This window comes from Vulpes vulpes, chromosome 11 (assembly GCF_048418805.1).
Source record: "Vulpes vulpes isolate BD-2025 chromosome 11, VulVul3, whole genome shotgun sequence".
In the NCBI taxonomy this organism is placed as follows: domain Eukaryota; kingdom Metazoa; phylum Chordata; class Mammalia; order Carnivora; family Canidae; genus Vulpes; species Vulpes vulpes.
In genome coordinates, this window is record NC_132790.1 from 21971483 (window position 1) to 21993788 (window position 22306).

At 35.6% G+C, this 22306-nt stretch overlaps 2 protein-coding genes across 2 annotated transcripts; both read left to right on the top strand.

The window, feature by feature from the left end:
* Positions 1-351: 351 nt before the first annotated feature.
* LOC112912795 (olfactory receptor 51V1-like) lies at positions 352-1341 on the top strand. The gene has a single exon (XM_025989401.2). It carries the CDS (start codon positions 352-354, stop codon positions 1339-1341), a length of 990 nt encoding a protein of 329 aa, XP_025845186.2.
* A 16304-nt stretch (positions 1342-17645) lies between these two features.
* Positions 17646-18599, top strand: LOC112912428 (olfactory receptor 52P1-like). The gene has a single exon (XM_072727449.1). The coding sequence runs from the start codon at positions 17646-17648 to the stop codon at positions 18597-18599; it is 954 nt and encodes a 317-aa protein (XP_072583550.1).
* Positions 18600-22306: the final 3707 nt, after the last annotated feature.

Genomic DNA, 22306 nt, shown 5'->3' on the forward strand with positions numbered 1-22306 from the left:
ATGCAAGAAGAGACAGACTGAACCGCGCACAAAGGTGAAGGGTAACTGGCTTTTTTTTAATAAATACTCTGAAAAATTAACAGACATCTGGAAAGTCAAAATTTATCATAATCTCTGGTTGCTCGAGAAAGACGAAATCTATTTTAGATCACTTTCCTTTGTCTACCCTTAATGTTTCACTAGGTAGACACACAACAAGATTCCTAAGTGTGGAGATGTACTTGGATAACAGGTATGAACAACAGTAAATGTGACTTTTTAATGTAAAGAATTCTGAATTACATACCCATATCATTTTTGCTCAGATTGGTCCTCTATGAGAAAATAATTTGGATGAAAGCGCTCTACCAAATGGACACAAGTGCTGACTCATTGGAAAAATACAGCAAATCATCCATGCCTGCTTTTCCTGCTTATGACACCAATTCCTCAACCTTTCTACTAACAGGCTTCCCTGGCCTGGAACAGGAATATCCCTGGCTGTCCATCCCTTTCTCCTGTATCTATGCTATGGTACTGTCTGGGAACTGCCTGGTGCTGCATGTGATCCGGACTGAGCCGAGCCTGCACCAGCCCATGTTCTACTTCCTGGCCATGCTGGCCCTCACCGACCTGTGCATGGGGCTGTCCACAGTGCACACGGTGCTGGGCATCCTGTGGGGACTCAGCCAGGAAGTCAGCCTGGATGCCTGCATTGCTCAAACTTATTTCATCCATGGTCTGTCCCTCACAGAGTCTGGAGTCCTTCTCGCCATGGCTTTTGATCGCTTTACAGCAATCTGTAATCCTCTGAGGTATACGTCCATACTAACCAGTGCCAGGATTACCAAGATTGGGCTGGGAATTTTAGTTAGGAGTTTTGTGTTCATTATGGCTCCCATAATCCGCCTAAAGTTTTTCCACTATTGCCATTCCCACATCCTCTCTCACTCTTTCTGCCTTCACCAAGACTTACTAAGACTAGCATGTTCTGACATTCGCTTTAACAGTTTCTATGCCTTGGCTCTGGTGATCTGTACACTTTTGTTTGATTCCATGCTAATTATTGTATCCTACATTCTGATCCTGCATTCGGTCTTGGCTATTGCATCCCGGGAGGAGCGGCTTAAGTCCTTGCAGACCTGTGTCTCCCATATCTGTGCTGTCATGGTTTTCTATATCCCAATAATTGGTCTGACTATGGTGCATCGTTTTGGGAAACACCTCTCTCCTATGGTCCATGTCCTCATGGGCAACATCTATATCATCTTCCCACCCTTGATGAACCCCATCATCTACAGTGTCAAAACCCAACAAATCCGTGGCAGGATTCAGAAGTGGTTTTCCATGAAAAAGGAGTAAAACACTTTAGCTTACATGGACACAGGGGCTTACCTGTAGAAAACCTCAGGCAAGGAGTGGGAAGGAATATATTTATTTAAAGACGTTAAAAATAAGGCGACTGAAAATGAAGACTTACAGGATATGCCATTACATGAAAGATTTCTAAGTATCAAAAATAATAATCAAACCCAAGTTTGAAGTTCTGATAGTAGAGTCATTCATAACATGGCATTATCACTTCTGACTAGAAAAAAATAATATTCACAATTGTCCAGAGAAGTTTAACTTACAAGGAATATCTATAAAGAAGTCATCCAAACACATAGTACCCATTTATCACTGGAGGCACAATTTTGTCACCACTTGGTATGGTTGCCTTAATCAATATAGACATTACAACTGGTTGCTAATCTTAAGTGATGTTTTCAGACTTTCAGTCAAGCATCATCACCCTTCTCTTCTGGTTAATTTGTCAACAGACAATTCTGCTGTCTGCTTCTCAAAAGAACAAACTTTCTTTATTTTACATACCTCAAAATGAGTACTAAATTGACAATCTTAATTTGAGTCTCACAGAAATTGATGTCCTTTACCATGTAGAATAAATGTTTCACTAATATGCTTTACGGAATCTTTTTTTTTTTTATATCTTTTTTGGATTTGATAAATATCAACAAGGCAAGACTTTTCTTCTGTAGTGGCGTTTCTCACTGATGGCCATTAGGTAAACCATGATTACCTAATAATTAACATGAGGTCAGATAACTAGCCATTTGGGAAAGTAATAAAACCTAGTCTGTACTAAAAACCACGTGGAATTGCCATTCATGAGCATCTTCAAGAGAAAAGATACTGTTATCTTTTTTCATCTCTAGCAGCAAGTCATCTTCATTCTCATCCTCTTTACCAAATTAGGAAAAATACTCATGCATATGTTATCAGATAGTGCTATTAGACAGAGATGATCTTTATTGTTTTGTGGAACTCTGTCCATAAGCTTCTGAGAGCAAACTTGTTAAGCGTTTCATCCTTAAAGGATTGCTCCAAATACTCTAACCCATAGTCTTTTTTCCTCTTCTATTATTGGAGAACTGAATCATTAAATCCATGATTCAATCTTCATAGCATGCATTTATGAAGAGACATTTATCTTTTGGCATACAACTAAAATGTATTAAGACACATGGATATATATATATATATGATCTGACTGATAGAAAGTATGTAAATGTATAAATTCATAGCTCTTAGATGTTAATCTTTTAGAAAAATGTATAAAATAGAGATAGAAGAATGGATGAAGAACTCTAACTAGGGAAAATGTGTTTTCCTTATTAGATTCCTTTGGAGTCCTTATTTATATTTTGGAAACAAGATTTGAGCAACTCATTAATTTTGTGGTAAAAACAACTTCCAATCTTCAAAAGTAATATGGCATTGGTTTTACAAAATCATTGGCCCTTTTTCCTGCTTTGCATTAAAATGCATCTAAATGTGTATCTCATGTAATAGTTCACAAATAATTGAAAATAAGGAAAAATAGTCAAATGATTGAAAACTTGGAGGTAATTTCCATAATGTAAATGAAGCTCTACTGTAAATGAATCTGGTTTAAAACATACAATTGATTATTCATGCCTCTTTACTTTATGAACCAAAAAGAATCAACAATCCGTATCTAAATAAGAAGTAATTTATTCCACTCAACTTATACTCAAAGAGATGGAGTTTAAAACAGCAATTTTGTAAAACAAACAAACAGATTTTTCATAGATTTTCTTTGTTGTAATTTTTTAAGGTAGGGAAAAGTAAAGATTTTTCTCTATAGGATGATAATTTAATGTTATTTCTTTATAAATCCAGGAAATGAATTAAGAAATGAATTAAAATGTTCTTATGAGATGGAAGAAGGTAATGTTCTTATTGAATTCAAATTTACTCTAAATGTGATACCCAATAATTTTTTCTAAAAATGTGTTAAAACTACAAGCATTCAGGGCACCTGGGTGGCTCAGCAGGTTGAGTGTCGACTCTTGGTTTCAGCTCAGGTCATGATCTCAGTGTCCTGGGATCAGCCAGCATTGCTTGGGGCCTGTGCTAAGCATGGAGTCTGCTTGTCCCTTTCTCTCTGCTCCTCCCCTCATCCCCCACTATAAACGTTCTCTCTCTCTCTAAAATAAATAAATCGCTCAAAAAATTATAAGCTCTCAGCAATTAGCACATTCTAAAAATAAGTGTTATATTTACATTCAAAAATACCATTAGAAAGCATAATTGAATGACAAATCCTATTCACATAAACAGAACCTAAAGATATAATGTGCATAATCACAGGTAGAAATCATTAACACCCTTAAGGCCACCTGGGTGACTCAGTGGATTAAGTGACTCTTAATTGTGGCTCAAATCAGGATCTCATAGTTGTGAGATTAACCCCCCTGCTTAAGATTCTCTGTGTCTCTCTCCCCCTCCTCCATTGATGCTTGCTCTCTCCCTCTCTCTCTCTCTCTAAGAAAAAAAAAGAAAGAAAGAAAAAAGAAAGAAATAAAAAGAAATCATTAACACTCTGTTAGAGGGTGTAAGGGCATACACCAGAAATAGAAATATATTCTTTACTCTGTGTAACTGTATCTGTTCTCCTAAAACATTCCCATAGTTTCACTGTGACTAAACAAATAACAATATTCTTAACTTTATAAAATTTTTATAGTTTCTTAGGAAATATTAAAAATCAGAGAAATAAAAGAATTTAAAAAATACATTTCAAGGGGTTCCTGGGTGGCTCAGTTGGTTAAGTGTGCAACTCTTGATTTCAGCTCAGGTTGTGGTCTCAGGTCATGACTTCACACCCACGCATCTCAAAATAACAGAATATTAAGTACAGAAGTAACACTAGATACATAGAAAAATTAAGGAATAAATTTAATGAATGTTAGTGCCATTTAATTTTTTAAAGAAAATATGGATTATGTAATAGTCATGTAGCAAACTCAAAGATATATCTATACCAAATTTCTTTTTAATTCAAGTTTTTATTTAAATTCCAGTTAGCTAAAATACTGTGCAACATGAGTTTCAGGTGTAGAATTTAGTAATTTGTCACTCACATACAGCACTTCATGCTCACCACACCATACCCATCGCCTATTTAATCTATCTCTCTGCCCTATACCTAATTTCTTAACCCAAATATAAGTATTACTATGCTACAAACTCATTTGTACTTATACCAATATCATACACATAAAAATGAAACTGTAAAATTAAGGAAAAACTGTTCTTTTAAAAGAGATCTTTTGAATAAGCTACAGCTTCCAGATAAGGACAGGAAATGAGAGTTCATAAAATGAAAATCAATGCTTTGACACAGACACACATACATATATAAGGATACATAAAAACAGTAAGAAATATCAAACTCAAACTATTTGCAATTCAACACATGCCAAAATTAGTTTACTCAGGCAAAACATGCTAATACATCAATATGACAAAAGACAGCATAAACCGATAAAAACAAGATATAGAATTTAAGTTGTAAAAAAAAATTCAGTTGTCAGTAGTTTGAAATGGCCAATAAATATCAAAATAGATTCAATCTCATTTAAAATTAAATATCCACAAAATTTAAAATAATAGGTCAAATACAACTCCATATTTGGTATACAATTGGCAAATAACACATGGTTATCAGAATCTGAGGTTGTTCAGAGACTTGCATTTGCTTTTAATATGGATGTAAGTTAGCAAAAGATGTTTGGAGATAAGTCACACATGAATACTGAAATCTCTTATTTAGATTAGATGGAAAGTTACTAATATGTATACTGTTCTATAACGTGTACTTTTGAGGGTCTAATATTTATTAATTTTATAACAATACAATTGTCAAACTACTCTTTCTTTAAAAGTTGTGTATTAAATATTTTCCAAAATTTTGACAAAATGTTTGAATTAAATAAATGCTAAAGTTCATTTTTTAATTGAATCTGTTCTGTATTTCCATGATGACAAAATGGAAGAACAAAAAGAAAACATAATAAGGCTTTAGAATGTTACAGAAACACTTCTAAACATCAATAAACCTTGGATGAATGAATTTAAGATTAATCATTCTCCACAGGATGTTTTTTTCTTTTTGTAATTTAAACTCAATTAGCCAACATATAGCACATCCTTAGTGTCAGATGTAGTTTTCAGTAATTCATTAGTTGCGTATAACACTCCAGTGCTCATCACATCACCTGCCACAGGATTTCTTAAGAAAGTGAGTTTAAAAAAAAAAAGTGAGTTTAAATTTAAGTTGAGGAAATAATTTGTGGAGAGATGACTATGCTTTTCTCTCTCAGCTCTAAAATATCAAACACTAATTGTGGCAAACAAACACTGATGAAAGGAATAGCTTTAAAAATTGAGACAAGATTTTCTGTCATAGTAAACACCACAAAGTATTTAGATATGATTAGCTCATATGGCTTTTGAGGCAAATTTTAATACCTGTTTTCATTAGCTAAAGTTATGTTTCCATGTGAGGTATATGGAGCAAGCTGGTTATGGTTTAGATTACTTTCAAGAAAAATACTAGCACCTAGTAGCTGGCAACATAACCTGGTAGAGTTACATGGTAACTTATGTGACACCAAACTCAGATTTAGTTATAATCAAGATCAATATCTTTCAGTTAGAGTGATAATTGTCACAGAACATCTTAATTCCTGTCAATCTCTAGAGCCATGTATCATTTATTCAAAATGATATTACTGCTATGGGCATAAAATTAGGTTATCACATTTATTTCATAATAAATCAATTGATTTATCTATTTGATATATTACAAAAAACAGATTTATTAAAATTAAATAGAAGTAGAAAAAGATTTGAGGGATGATGAAAGGTAGAGATGAAGAGGACAAAGAAAAACCAAAACAAAACATATCAATGATTATCACCCTATGGGCTTTTGTAGCCTAGAGAGCCATGAACTCACTGCAGACAATGTATAAGTCAAGCATTTATCAGTCATCTTTTCGGAGATTTTTGAATAAAATTTTACATGCATATATATGTTTTGCAGAGTATTCAAATACTATGATTAATAATATACAATTAATTCAATATTACTCTGTTACCACTATATTTTGTAATGTCTTTTTTCAATATACAATTGCTGAGAGCAAAATTATTCCTTATATGAAGAGATAAAAAGCTTACCCCAAACAAGTCCTTATACTTAAATTGGCTAGAAACTACTGTTTTATGCAACTAAAGTACATACGATATGTTTTTTCTTTTTTATTCTTCAATTATTTATTTATTTATTTATTTATTTATTTATTTATTTATTTATTGAAGAAGGACACCGAAAGAGAGGCAGAGACATAGGCAGAGGGAGAAGCAGCCTCCCTGTGGGGACCCCGATAGGGAACTCGATCCCAGGACCCCAGGATCACGCCTTGAGCCAAAGGCGGCTTCTCAACCTCTGAGTCACCTAGGCATCCCTCAAGTTTTTATTTAAATTCTAGTTTGTAATCATATAGTGTAATATTTTTTTCAGGAGTAAAATTTAGTGATTCATCATTTACATGTAACACCTAGTGCTCAAGGCAATAAGGACCCTCCTTAATACTCATCATCCATTTAGCCCATTCCCCACTCACCTCCCCTCCATCAACTCTCAATTTATTCTCTACAGTTAAGAGTCTCTTACGCTTTGCCTCCCTCTCTTTTCCCCTTCCTCTATGTTCATCTGTTTTGTTTCTTAAATTCCAATATGAGTGAAATCATATGGTGTCTTTATCTGACTGACTTGTTTCATTTAGCATAATACACTCTCTTTCCATTCACACCATTAAAAAATGGCAAGATTTCATTATTTATGATGGTTGAGTAATATTCCGTTATATTTATATATGGAATATATATATAGTATTATATATGTAATATTCCATTATATATACGTTGAATATATATATATATAATACTACTCTTCTGGTATTATGTACAATTATATATATATATATATATCACTCTTTTCAATCTATTCATCAGGTGATGGACACTTGGGCTTTCTATAGTATGGCTATTGCTGATAATGCTATTAACATCAGGGTGCATGTGTTCCTTTGAATCAATATTTTTCTATCCTTTGGGTATATATCTAGGAATGCAATTACTAGGTCATAGGGTAGTTCTAGTTTTAACTTTTAAAGGAACCTCCATGCTGTTTTTCAGAGTGGCTGTACCAGTTTGCATTCCCACCAGCAGTGTAAGAGGGGTCCTTTTTCTCCACAACCTTGCCAACATCTCTTGTTTCCTGTTAATTATAGCCATTTTGACCAGTGTGTGGTGGTATCTCATCATAGTTATGATTTGTATTTCCCTGATGATGAGTGATGAGCATCTTTTCATGTGTATGTTAGCCATCTGTATATCTTTTTCAGAAAAATATCTATTCATGTCTTCTGTCCATTTCTTAACTGGATTATTTCTTTTTGGGGTGTTGACTTTGATAAGTTCTTTATAAATTTTGGAAAGCAACCCTTTATCAGATATATCATTTGCAAATATCATCTTCCATTCCATAAGTTGTCTTTTAATTTTGTTGATTGTTCCCTTGCAATCAAATTTACTAACAAGGCCCAGAGACCCATAACTTTAATTTCAGTGAACATTTATAATATTCCCAAGACGGATAACCACACCTGCATAGATGGACAAATTGATATGGAAATGAATGTTGTCGAGAATATGAAAGATAATTGCTTCTATGCACTTTCAAGGCCATTTTGAAGTTAATTGCCTGCCTCTCAATTTAAAAAGAGCAAGAACAGAAAGGTAAAGAAAGAATTCACTGAGTGCATTTTTAAAGAAAATGATAAAACTAGTGTTTAGAGGGTGAGATGGGCCAGGCTGGAAAAAACTAGGAGTGAGACACTACTCAAAATTCAAGGGTGGAAATGAAGAACGGACAGTGGCCACCACATAGGTACAGAGTGATTAGTTTAGATTTGCAGAGTTTAGGCAGGAAATGAGTCCAGAAAATAGATCTTCGCAGTTGAAGTCCAAGGGAAAAGTTGGGGTAAATATTAAAAGCAGGGTCAAATATTTTTTAAAAATAGGCAAATTAGGATGACTTTACATCAAAATGGAGGATATTTTTTCTCAACTAAAGGCATCATGGAGAATGTTAATAGGTAATACCCAGATAGAGTCATTGGCAGATTTTACTACTAGTTTTAGGTTAGAATATCTAAGAACCACCTGCAAATCGACAAGAAAAACTTCAAATTAACAATAAAAATAATAAATTAAATAAACTACTTTATGTGAGAAGAAAGCACAAACGGCATAAACGTGTCTCTCCAGCATGTGCAAGGACGCTCAGACACATTAGCAATAAAAGAAATACACTGTCTGTAAAGTATGCAAACCTGCAGTATCACTTATTTACCATCTAGAAAATAACAGGTGGGATGCCTGGGTTTAGTGCCTCAGCGGTTTGGTACCTGCCTTTGGCCCTGGGCGTGATCCTGGAGTCCAGAGACTGACACACACACTGGCCTCCCCATGTGGAGCCTGCTTCTCCCACTGCCTATGTTTCTCCCTCTCTCTTTCTCTGTGTCTCTCATGAAAATAAATAAAATATTAAAAAAAGAAAATATTAGAGGCTTAGAATCCATAGCAATAAGAAATATAATTTATGAATTACTGATAGGAGAATAGAGAATACACATGAATCTGTGACTGCATATGAGCCTCCATGAACCTGGTGAGAAGAATTACATACTAACGACCCAAAGGCACATTGGGTCACAGTAAAATGGCACAACATAAAAGAATAATAAAATGGAGATCTTGAAATAGACTGAATTATTATTAATAATTATTATATTATATAATAAATAGACTGAATTATTATTATTAATTATTTCCTGGAAAAAAATATTTCCTGGGCTCAGTAGGAATTGCCAGACTATCTGTCTACACCTAACTCATTTTCAATTGTCTTCTTACAATATTCCCTATGAGTTAAGCATTTGATTAACAGTCCACTGACACTGGGTGCTGTAGGTCTGTTCCTAATATCAGTATTTGCCCATATAGGAACAGATGAGCTTTATGCACAAACAAACTCTGGAGAGTCACAGTGTTCTACGGATGCTCCAGTGTTAATATGTCTCTGCATAGTTCTGGCCTGTCTTGTTTACCTCCATCTTTATGTATCCTGTGTATATATTCAGAGGACTTCTGGGCTTTCCTAAACCTAATGAGACCCCAAACATCATAATATCCCATTACCAGGCAGCCATGGCTAACTACCATCTTGTCCACAGAGACCTTAATGTCCCCAAAGTCATTGCTGTCATACACTTAATCATTCTTGAGTAAGTGACTTTGTCTGGACACCGCAATGGAAAACCATCATTTGAAGATTTGCAGAGAACAACTATTCATGTTATTCTATGAGGTATTATTCTAGATCAGTCAAGTGGCAGTCAAGTAGGAAAAGAAGATTTCTAGGTAGAGAAATCACAATGTACGTTTACAAAAGACATTTGAGTATTTGAGTAACGTGAGGTGGTACTAGAGAAAGAAGGAAATATTCTCAGAGGTTAAAAAGCATAAATACAGCATTCTTACTTTTATGCAAGAATCTAAGAAGTTCCTGTTACAGAGTGGTTTCTGGTTATGTAACTCACAGTAGTCACAATGTTGAAAGATTATAGTCTAAGAAAACCAAGGGTAGCAAACGACCATCAAGATGTTGGCCATCTCTAAAGTGTCAGAGGCATGAATTGTAGGATAAAAATCTGTGAATTATTTAAGACTGCAGACTGTATGTACAAAAACATACATTTTGTTCTCAGAATTTAATGAGAGTATACTAGGTTTCAGTATCTTCTTTTTTGTGATACAGTTTCATGAAAGAGATGAATGTGAAAAAAGACACAAATAATTCAGTAAATTAGAGATATTCTCATTAGCTTTAAGGCAATTGTTGACCTACTTTGCTAAAGCAGTTTCACTTATCTGGAGGGGCAATACACTAATGCTACAAAATAAGGAATTTTCAATATTCTTCCAAGAAATATGTGAGAATGGGCTAAGTGGAGAACAGGAAAACATTAGTGAGTTTTAAAGTTAGTACTATTGACTAAGAGGATGCTGTGGTGAGGAAGAAGTTCAAAGTTAAGAGGACACAGGTTACTGATTTAGTGAATCTAAGAGTAGATTATTGGTTGGGAGGATACATGAGTGGGTGATTAAGTAAGGAAATGGGGAAGGATTCCTTCCCTTATGTCTTTGCATAGGGGTGGTGAAGATAAATATACATTTAAAAGCATTTGCAAGTAGAACAGGAACTTTCAGGGAATTTATAATTCTTAATAATCTTCCCTTCTAAGTAGCAGTATCTAATCATGTATAAAGACAAGATAGTTGGGATCCCTGGGTGGCTCAGCAGTTGAGCGTCTGCGTTCAGCCCAGGGCGTGATCCTGGAGTCCTGGGATCAAGTCCCACATCGGGCTCCCTGCATGGAGCCTGCTTCTCCCTCTGCCTGTGTCTCTGCCTCTGTCTCGCTCTGTCATGAATAAATAAATAAAATCTTAAAAAAAGAAAGACATGATAGTAAGTGTAGGTAAAATTGAATCTACTAATAGATAACATTTGTTGAGCATTTCAGCCACTTTTATAAATGAAAATTCTTTACTGTATTACTATGTACTTATTTACATGCATATTCTTATTTAATTCTTTTAGAAACCATCTGAATGAGTACTTGCTATTGTTTTGCCACCATACTCTCAAAGAAACAAAGGCATGATTTTTATGAGGTGGGAATCAAACACCTATTAAGTGGAATAGTCAGACTTTCTACCTATGAAATGCTATTCTTTGAATATTGTTTCTCATAACAATGGCTAACACTTATTAGGTGCTTACTATGTGCCAGGTGGCTGACTAAACATTTCATGTAATTGGGTTATATACTTTTCAAAATTACACTGTAAAATGAAAGACATTTTTATTACCTGCTATTTGGAGTTCAGAAAATTGAGATATAGTTGAAGGAATACTAATAGCTCTAGCTATGATTTTCCCCAGTAGTACTCAATAGCTCAGGTGCAGAAGCAAACCACCTGGAGACAATGTGAGAGAGCTGCAAAATAGATGAGAAAGAAAGTGTTCCAGAGGAAGGATTCCTGTCCCCTTTCAAGAGTCCTTTTAGCAGGACTAAGTATCAAGTTGGCAAGAGACAGATTAGTAGGAGAAAATCAGATGTAGTAGTAGACATGGAAATTTCAAAGACAGTCACTTAAATTGAGATCTATATGTCATCCTGAACTAAAGAGAAGGTAGACCTCAGAGAAAGATTGCAGTTCACAGGGGAAAAAGAAGAGCAAATGTTTGGTAATGGTATGTTGCCGCTGCTATCCAAATGGGTCACTCGGGTAAAATTTACCTCTGCTAGTAATGCTTATTCTGGGAAAGACCCCCAATTTAAATTGTTCAATGTACTTAAGGGAGGGATAAAAGTTTCTCTTGAGCCTGTAAGGTCTTGAAGGTCTTCAGTTCAGAAGAATCTTCATGCCAAAGTGGCCCATGTTGGGGCAGCCTGTGCTTGTTCCCTACAAAAGCAAACGGAATAAGATATTTGGGTATGCTAATAAGTAAAAGTTTGAAGTGATGTTCCACCAAATCTGTTTATCAGGAGAGAAGGAATTAAGGCTGGGTGTTAAAGTATGGGGAAAAAATGAGATTTTATATTCATGATGGAATTTAAGTTTTCAGAGGAGGCACGGTTACAGATGATGATAAATCTATGTGGGATGATATATAGTGTAGTGAATTCATCATTGGAGGAAGAAAAGTGGGAATGATGAATGGCCAGTGGGTTAGAATGGATCTAAATGTACAGATTTCAAAGTCGTGTATTAATATAACACAGTACAGGTGGAAATATAAAGTAAAGCCAGATAGCAGTGTTTAATGAATATGGGGGAGAAATAGGGGACACCTATTTATAGACATCAAAGTGGATGATGAAGAGTGTTTGAAGTGGAAGGTATGGAAGTACAGTGAAATGAAAAGTACCAGTGCAAGGGGAGAGTATCCTGGACACTCCAGTTTAGGGCAACTTAAGAGAATCTTAAAAGAACTTTTTCTTTTCCTTACTTATTGGTATGTCTTTCTTTTATTTTAAGATGGAAAATGGGGTAAATTTTATATAATGAAGCTGAAGCTGCAGACATGAGTTTTCTTTACTTTCTATGTCTTTCTGTTGTTGTTGGGAAAAAAATTGTCTTTAATTATCTTTCAAAATACACCTAAGCCTTTTCCTCAAGTCCCTCCACCTCCCAAAATGTTTAAGAGGCTGATATTATACATTTGGCCCATATAAACTGTTGCTCTTGACTATTTCAAAATACTTATTCCTTGAAAGATAGCATAATTTGGAATAATAATAGCTTCTGGAAAAAAATGAAAACAACTATATACATACATACATACACATATATGTATGCATGTATGTATGTATATAGTAACGAAAACGACTAACCTGTATATTAGCACATTCCCATATGAACAGAATGAGGTTTGGGACTTATGTCTGGCACTGTAAACCATAGTCACCAAATGCCGCTCTCCATGTCTCAAAATAATTCCCTCTGTACCCATTTAGGATACAGCACATAGGGATTCTTTGGATGTGATACTATACTTCCATACTGTGTTGCTTTTGCTTTTTGCAGGAAGCACAGCATTGATGAAAATTAAGAGAATGTCTTATCTTGGATTAAACTGGAGGAGGAATGTACTTATTGATGATGGGTATTTAGTGAGTCTAGAACCACCACCTTCCCCATGTGCAAACAGACATAACATGCTCTCATGATTAAAAACCACCTTTACACTATCAGAACATTATCTACAGAAAGAATGTCTCAGTTAATGTCAAATCACTGACAGTTTAGCTGCTTCCTCTGTATCAGAAAGTGAACAAAACACTGGAGACACAAAGTCCTTAATATATGGTCTATTTATTTCTTGTCTCATATTGATAGAGGAGTACTTAGGACAAGTAAAGGAATAGCTACCACAAGATGTAATATTTGTGCTCATCAATGTATGTGAAAGATATGGGAGCATAGGAGGGTTCATCACAGTTTGAAGTAGACAACAAGCACTTGAGAGAATCGGAAAATAGTCAACAAGAATTGAAAAGACAGATTAAAGATTATAAAGCAGATGAGGGAAAAATTAATCAAGTCCAAATGTAGAGACAGTTTAAAGTCATAAAGAATAAAACCATAATATATGATCCCAGACCTGCTAGAAGTTCTGGGTTACACTGAAAGGAAGTAATGGCAAGACTGGAAGCTTGAGAGATGCAAAAAAACTTAGCGTGAATTAACATTTTTTGGAATAAGACAATTCATTTAATGATAAGACTTTAAGCAAAATAATCATATCTGACTTTTGAAAGATAATTGATGATGTGAGGAGGTGGACTTTATAAAGAAAAGCCAGAAACAGGAGAAATAATTAGGAGGCTATGCCACAGACTTTATGGGAGTTAATAAATGAGGATAAAGGAGCAAAGGATGAATGACATGCTGAATTTGATGGATATCAAATCATTAAATTCAGTGAGATATAATGGTTGCTTGATTGTACTGTTAAGGTTTTAAAGGGCAAAGGGTCAAGGATAGCTCTGAGATTTTTGGTTTAAATGACTGTGTGACAGCTGTTGCCAACAAATGAGAGACAGGCAGATAGTGAGGGAGCTTTCAGGAAAACAGTGAACATTGTGTGGCATATCTTCAACTGTGATTATTTAAGACATGGTAAAACAATGCTATATATAATAAAACAGAACATAGAAAGCATTGGATGCTCTACTAGCATCATGCTCTCTGGAATGGCAGATTGCACGCAACACATTCGGCTAAATAACCCTGATGCAGGTAAAATGCTAAAGTTGGGTGGCAGAAGGAACATTGTATCTGGATGTTTCAGAAACAAATGCAAAATCAGAACTAACAGGAAGCTAGAGGGTGTGGGCAGGCTTTCTGACTTCCCTGGCAATCTGTCTGGTAAATCTAAGGTAATAAGCAACCTCATTGACCTCATTCAAAATAGGCTGCCATGTTCCTGGAGTTGTTTCCCTATAGTTCCTTTAGTTACACATTCCAGGAGCCTGGCCTCTCTATAAATTGAAACTACTTAACCTCTTTCTCCCAGTATTGTCTTTTATTTAAAAGAGAGAGACAGAGACAGAGACAGAGACAGAGACAGAGAGAGAGAGAGAGAAATTCTATCTAGCTAGCTATCATCTCTCTCTCTTTCTATCTATCACACAGACAGAAATAGCCAGAGAGAGCATGAGTAGGGGTGGAGATGGGGGTGTGGTGTGGGAGAGGGCCATAGGAGCAGGGAGAAGCAGACTTCCTGCTGGGCAGGGAACCTGAGGTAAGGCTCAATCCCAGGACCCTGGGATCATGATCCAAACCAATTACAGAGGCTTAAGTGACTGGGCCACCCAGACACTCCTTAGCATTACCTTATAAGTAAATTTACTGATGTCTATAGACCTACTTTTATGACTAAGTATGTATATATCACAAAGCAATTAAGCTTATTTTTTTTTTGTTCTGTGTAATTTTTTCTACCTAGAAGTCATGTTTATACTTCTAGATGTACTACTCACTTGCTGTATACCTAGTTCTCTGCCAAACATCCTCTTGAATTTTTGGTTTTCCTAAATGGAAGAACAGGGAAAAACCTATAAACCTATAAAGATCTTTTTATTAAACTTAAACATCTTTTATAGTTTAAATGTTCAATATTCTCAATTTCTTTTTTTAAATTAATTTTTATTGGTGTTCAATTTACCAACATACAGAAAAACACCCAGTGCTCATCCCGTCAAGTGTCCACCTCAGTGCCCGTCACCCATTCCCCTCCAACACCCGCCCTCCTCCCCTTCCACCACCCCTAGTTCGTTTCCCTGAGTTAGGAGTCTTTATGTTCTGTCTCCCTCCCTGATATTTCCCAATTTCTTGCCCCAAATTCTTATCTCTACCTGAGGTTATGGGACTCACATCCAATGTGACAATCCAAAACTCTGGGTCTCTGTATTCTGGATAATGTTTAAATTCTGAATTCTTCTGAAATATTTATAATGATTAACTCAAATTTGAATTCCCACTTTCTTATACGGAAACACCTCAGATACTTACATAGGTCCAGAGTAGTATATGCTTAAGAGGAGAATATGCACATTATAAGCAGAATGTTTTTTTCTGAACAGATATTACATGAAAATTCAAAGAGGTATTGCCAATAGTAATACTTATTAATATTTATTGAACTTTCGTATCAGATGAGTTTCAGGAGTAGATATTGGGAACAATTACAAATTTTTAAAAAGGCAACATATGAAGACAAGCGTGTGCATTTCCGAATTGTTATATTAGGAAATTAGATCCTCAGAAGAAGGTTTGAGGGCCATTACTGGAACAAAAGGACAAACCAGTGAAGGATCATGAAAAGATGCTTGTAGCACTGAGACCTGGTTACTGGATTGGAATTATTGCTCTCACTGTCATTAGAAAGGTTGCAAAACAAGAGTCAAGGACAGGAATCTGAGGAGCAGAATGCCAAATGGACTTATATTATTCCCATTAGCTAAATATGTGTGTTGATAGCAATGTCTAAATTATCTGAAGGAATGAGGAAATATTTTCAAAAAAGAAAAATAATTGTCAAGGCAGATAACTTATTTACAATTTTCCGCCATCACTTAAAATGCTAAATTAAGTTTCATGTAAATCTTTTAAAAAATAGCATATGGTAACTTCATCTAATGTTGAAAACAGTCAACTGTTTTTGGATAGCTCAGAAAAAAAAACAACAACAGTTTTTCCTCATTATCTGAAACACGGTATACACTTAAAAAATTGGGTGGATTGATAAATGCAGTCTTTTAGGTACTTGTTTGTGAATTACATAAAAGGTTGTAGAGATATAGCCATGGGGAAAAAAAAGAACTTGTGTTCTGGACAATATTAATTTAAAATTCTGATGATACATCTGTGTTTTTCTACTATTTTCAGCTAATACCACTCACTTTTGATACATGCTTCCAATATCCTGTCCTCCTTCTGATTACCTTTAAGATCTTTTCTGAAATAAGAAGGCATTAGCCATGAGTGAGAATAAGGTTTTATTTTTAATGTTCACAAGAATTTTGGTTATATTTAAGCTGCTTGGACTTCTTATTATGCATTCCTAATTATTTAAGTTGTCTGTGGTCTACCACATTGTTAAAATTACAATTGCCTTTTGTATAACCTGCAAATTATTGTATATATGCATGTGTGCATCTGTGTGTTTGTGTATGCCTGCATGAATTTTCACACTTGATTGAAAATTCCTTGAGAGCAGTGGCCTTTGTCTTTCTATTTTTTTTATAAATTTATTTTTTATTGGTGTTCAATTTGCCAACATATAGAATAACACCCAGTGCTCATCCCATCAAGTGCTCCCTCAGTGCCCGTCACTCAGTCACCCCCACCCCCAGCCCACCTCCCCTTCCACCACCCCTAGTTCGTTTCCCAGAGTTAGGAGTCTTCATGTTCTGTCTCCCTTCCTGATATTTCCCACACATTTCTTCTCCCTTCTCTTATATTCCCTTTCACTATTATTTATATTCCCAAAATGAATGAGGACATACACTGTTTGTCCTTCTCCGATTGACTTACTGCACTCAGCATAATACCCTCCAGTTCCATCCACCTTGAAACAAATGGTGGGTATTTGTCATTTCTAATGGCTGAGTAATATTCCATTGTATACATAAACCACATCTTCTTTATCCATTCATCTTTTGATGGACACCGAGGCTCCTTCCACAGTTTGGCTATTGTGGCCTTTGTCTTTCTTAAAGCAAAGTTGATGTCTATATCACACAATTCAAAAAATCCTAGGCACAAAGAAGCAGAAATTTTATCACTGCTTGTATACTTAATAGATAATGGAAATATAAAACTAGAACAGCAAAAAAATTGAACAGTGAAGAGAAAATTTAAAAAGAAGTCCATCGTATTTGTAAATAAAGATACCGGGGACCTTAACGGTGAAGTGATTAACCCAACAACTTACGGAAGTTTTAGAGGAGAGTCAGCCCTTTACATAGGCTATTTTAGTGTGCCTGGAATCTCCATAAATAAATAATTATTCTGTCAACTTGATTTCTTCCTATAGGAAACTAGCCTCACTTCTTTGCACCAGAGCATGCAAACTCTCCAGTTTTAATATGGCAGACAATGCTACACATAGCTACATCTCATCTTTTTTCCTGGTTGGTATTCCTGGTTTGCAAGCTTTTCACTGCTGGATTGGCATCCCTGTCTGCCTCCTGTTTGCCCTGGCCCTGCTGGGGAACAGTGTAATCATCATGACCATCAAAATAGAACCCAGCCTCCATCAGCCTATGTATTTCTTCCTTTGTATGCTGGCAGTGAATGACATGGCTCTTGCCTCTTCCACAGCCCCCAAGATGCTGGGTATCTTCTGGTTGGATGCTCACAAGTTTGACTTTAGTACCTGTCTAGCACAAATGTATTTTATCCACACATTCTGCATAATTGAGTCAGCCCTCTTGGTTGCCATGGCCTTCGACCGATATGTAGCTATTTGTATCCCACTGCGTTATACAACCATCTTGACAACACCAATGGTCACTAAAATGGGTCTAGCTGGTGTGATCCGAGCTACCTTTATGGTTTTGCCCTGTCCTCTTCTTATTAAAAGGCTACCATATTACACTAAATATGTTATCAATCATGCCTACTGCGAGCACATGGCTGTGGTGAAGTTGGCCAGTGCCAACACCCTCATTAACAGAGCATATGGAATCTCTGTGGCCCTTTCAGTGATGGTGTTGGACCTAGGACTCATAGCCACATCCTATTTCAAAATCCTTCAGGCAGTCTTCCGGCTATCTTCTCAGAATGCCCGCTCTAAAGCGCTGGGCACCTGTGCTGCCCATGTCTGCACTCTACTTGTATCGTACACACCTGCACTATTTAGTTTCCTAACTCACCGTATTGGCAAGAAGGTACCTCCAAGCATTCATATAATTTTTGCAAGTTTGTATCTTTTGGTGCCTCCTACAGTCAATCCCCTGGTGTATGGTGTTAAGACCAAACAGATTCGTGACCGAGTGGCTGGTCTCTTCCTCCCTAACAAGAAGATTTCTGGAAACTAAAATATGTAAATACAAACCCGTATTGGCAGATTCTGTTCTATGAAATCATGGTACATTAACAATAGTTGCAACTTTGTCCCCAACACACAATTTCTCAATTCAGTTTTATTTCTCAGCCGGGATATTTGATGCTGTACATTTTTCTCTCTTTTTTCATTTTTTAATATTTCCCTTTCTTTCTCTTGGAAATAAGCTTCATGGAAAGCATTCAATAAATACTTGCAATAACTGTTATTTATTATTGACATCATTTTGTATTCTATATTTATGAATAATATTTTATGATATTCACAAATGTGAGATAACTAGGTTAATTTTCGTAATAATCTTAAAATTCTCAGTATATTGGACAATGTAATTTAAGAAAGCAAATTATTTTCCAATTCACACTGTTACATGCACAGGTTCAAAATTCTTCAGTAAAAGTCGTCACTTTCAAGTTTCATTTTACTTGTTATAACAGTTGTAGTAACGGCTTAACACTCAAATAATGATCACTGTGGGTTTGGCTGTTTACTAAGCCTTTACATTTATTTACTCCTTTAGTCCACAAAACTATACTGTGATGTGGGTAGTATTATTATTCTCCTCGTACCAAGTAGGAAACTGAGGCACAAAAAGGTTTAGTAAATTGCATAAAGGCAACTCCCCTAGCACAAGGCAATGTAAAATTGAAACCAGGGACTCTGGCTTTCAAAATACATGCTCTGTATTATGCAATATTGCCCACTAATATGCTTATACTTACTTGCCTTGTAAATATGGAGGCTTATTCCTCTATTTTAATTTTTTACCCTCCTACATCTCCTCTTCTTTTCTATATTGTGGTAGATATTTCTTAAGTTTCCTTAAAATCCCTTATAAGTGATAAATCTACTACAATACCTTGACAACACCCCAAGCAAGAATTACTTCTACTTTACTAGAAAATTGTCAAATCAGTACAGCCTGGTAACACTATTACTATACAATCATTATGTGGTTTCACTCATACTGGGAATATAAAAAATAGTCAAAGGGATTATAGGGGAAAGGAGAGAAAATGAGTGGGAAAACTCAGAGAGGGTGACAAAACACGAGAGACTCCTACTCTGGGAAACAAACAAGGGGTAGTGGAGGGGGGAGGTGTGCAGGGAGATGAGGTGACTCGGTGATGGGCACTGAGGGGGGTGCTTGACGGGATGAGCACTGAGTGTTATATGTTGGCAAATCGAACTCCAATAAAAATATACATATAAAAATAAAAAATTAAAAAAATATATATATATACTTTCAAAACTTAAGGAAAACTCTAAGATTCTGAAAACACTATTTACCCATATGTTATTCCCCTCTCCTTTTTCTTTTTTAAAAAATTTATCTCTTTCCTCTTTTCCTTCAGTATCATTTGTTTTGATCACTTCATTCAGTGATGAAGTTGAAAATGCTTCACTTCTAAGTTTAATGTTACTATGCATGGAACATAGAAGAAAATACATTGGACATATCTATAGAATGCTCTGTTCAAATGCTCTTTTACTTTAGATCATCATGGGATGTAGTGTTCTTTGATTGGAAATTGCTGGGTTTTGACCAACATTGGCATATATTTTGTGGACAATTCATATTCATAAACATTTGTTTGTTCTCAAATGAATTAGTTCCTCAAAACTTTACCTTTTTAGATGTTTCATCTACAGCCATATTCTTGTTTGTTAAACTTAAGTTTAAATACTGCTTCCATAACTGATAGCTAGGTGAGTGTCATTTTTAACATTATAAATCCTAACTTCACCATTGGTAATGTGGAAAATAGTTTTTAAACTTCATAGTGTTAAAGTAAGAATTTAATGAGACTACGGATGAAACAGTTTCACAGTAGTCAACACACCAATAGTCAATAGATTGACAATAGTCAATCTTCCAAACACACCAATTCTCACTGCTATGATAGGTATTGAAAATATGAAGATCGGGATCCCTGGGTGGCTCAGCGGTTTGGCGTCTGCCTTCGGCCCAGGGCGTGATCCTGGAGTCCTGGGATCAAGTCCCACATTGGGCTCTCTGCATGGAGCCTGCTTCTCCTTCCCTCTGCCTGTGTCTCTGCCTCTCTCTGTGTGTGTGTCTCTCATGAATAAATAAATAAAATCTTTAAAAAAGAAAATATGAAGATCAATTAGTAAATTTATTTTTTCAAATATCTAAATAGAGCTCCCAACTGAGTATCTACTAGGAGATCCTATTTCTTTAATTTAACATGCCCCAAAGAGGACATTCTGCACTTACTCCCCCACCCAAATCATTATAAAAAATGTCTTCTCTCCGTGAATTACATGCCAAGTCACTGAAAAAAGTTACACAAAAACAATTAATGTCATAGAGTATTTATTTTCAAATATAAGGCAAAGATACATGGAAACTAAGTGGTAAAAAAATATTAAGTAAAGAGAAAATAAAATTCACCAGCCATCCCAGATAATGTAGACAAAAAACTAAATATAATATAGTTAAAAACATGTAGATGATGGGGTGCTTGGGTGGCTCCATTGCTTAAGCATCTGACTCTTGATCTCAGCTCAGGTCTTGATCTCCGGGTCATGAGTTTAAGTCCAAAATTGGAGACTACTTTAAAAATAAATACGTAGATAATTATCAAACAACAGAAAAACATCAAGTCTGAGAAAATTCTAATTGAAGAATATTGGAGGAGATGCCAAGGAAAGGCTGATTTGAGCATTGAAGAATGATGATAATATTACCAGGCAACAGGGGGAGGGTTTCCAAGTAGAGGTAACATCTCAACAGAAGTGAATAGACATAGTAAAAAAAAATAAAATAAAAATGCCTGCAGAAGACAGTGATGTTATAAAAACAAAAGAAAAAAAAGCTTCAAGGAAAAACATACAATTAGAAAAGCAGTTGGTGGTATCTTTTGCTGTGCAAAAGCTTCTTATCTTGATGAAGTAAGTCCCAATAGTTCATTTTTGCTTTTGTTTCTCTTGCCGTCATAGATGAATCTTGCAAGAAGTTACTGCGGGCGAGTTCAAAAAGGGTGTTACTTGGGTTCTCCTCTAGGATTTTGATGGAATCTTGTCTCACATTAAGATCTTTCATTCATTTTGAGTTTACCTTTGTGTATGGTGCAAGAGAGTGGTCCAGTTTCATTCTTCTGCATGTGGATGTCCAATTTTCCCAGCACCATTTATTGAAGAGACTGTCTTTCTTCCAATGGATAGTCTTTCCTCCTTTGTCGAATATTAGTTGACCATAAAGTTGAGGGTCCACTTCTGGATTCTCTATTCTGTTCCATTGATCTATGTGTCTGTTTTTGTGCCAGTACCACACTGTCTTGATGACCACAGCTTTGTAGTACAACCTGAAATCTGGCATTGTGATGTCCCCAGCTATAGTTTTCTTTTTTAAAATTCCCCTGGCTATTCAGGGTCTTTTCTGATTCCATACAAATCTTAATATAAGAAGCTTTGCACAGCAAAGATACCATCAACAAAACTCAAAGACAACCTACAGAATGGGAGAAGATGTTTGCAAATGACGTATCAGATAAAGGGCTAGTTTCCAAGATCTATAAAGAACTTATTAAACTTAACAGCAAAGAAACAAACAATCCAATCATGAAATGGGCAAAAGACATGAACAGAAATCTCACAGAGGAAGACATAGACATGGCCAACACGAAAATGAGGAAATGCTCCGCAGCACTTCCCATC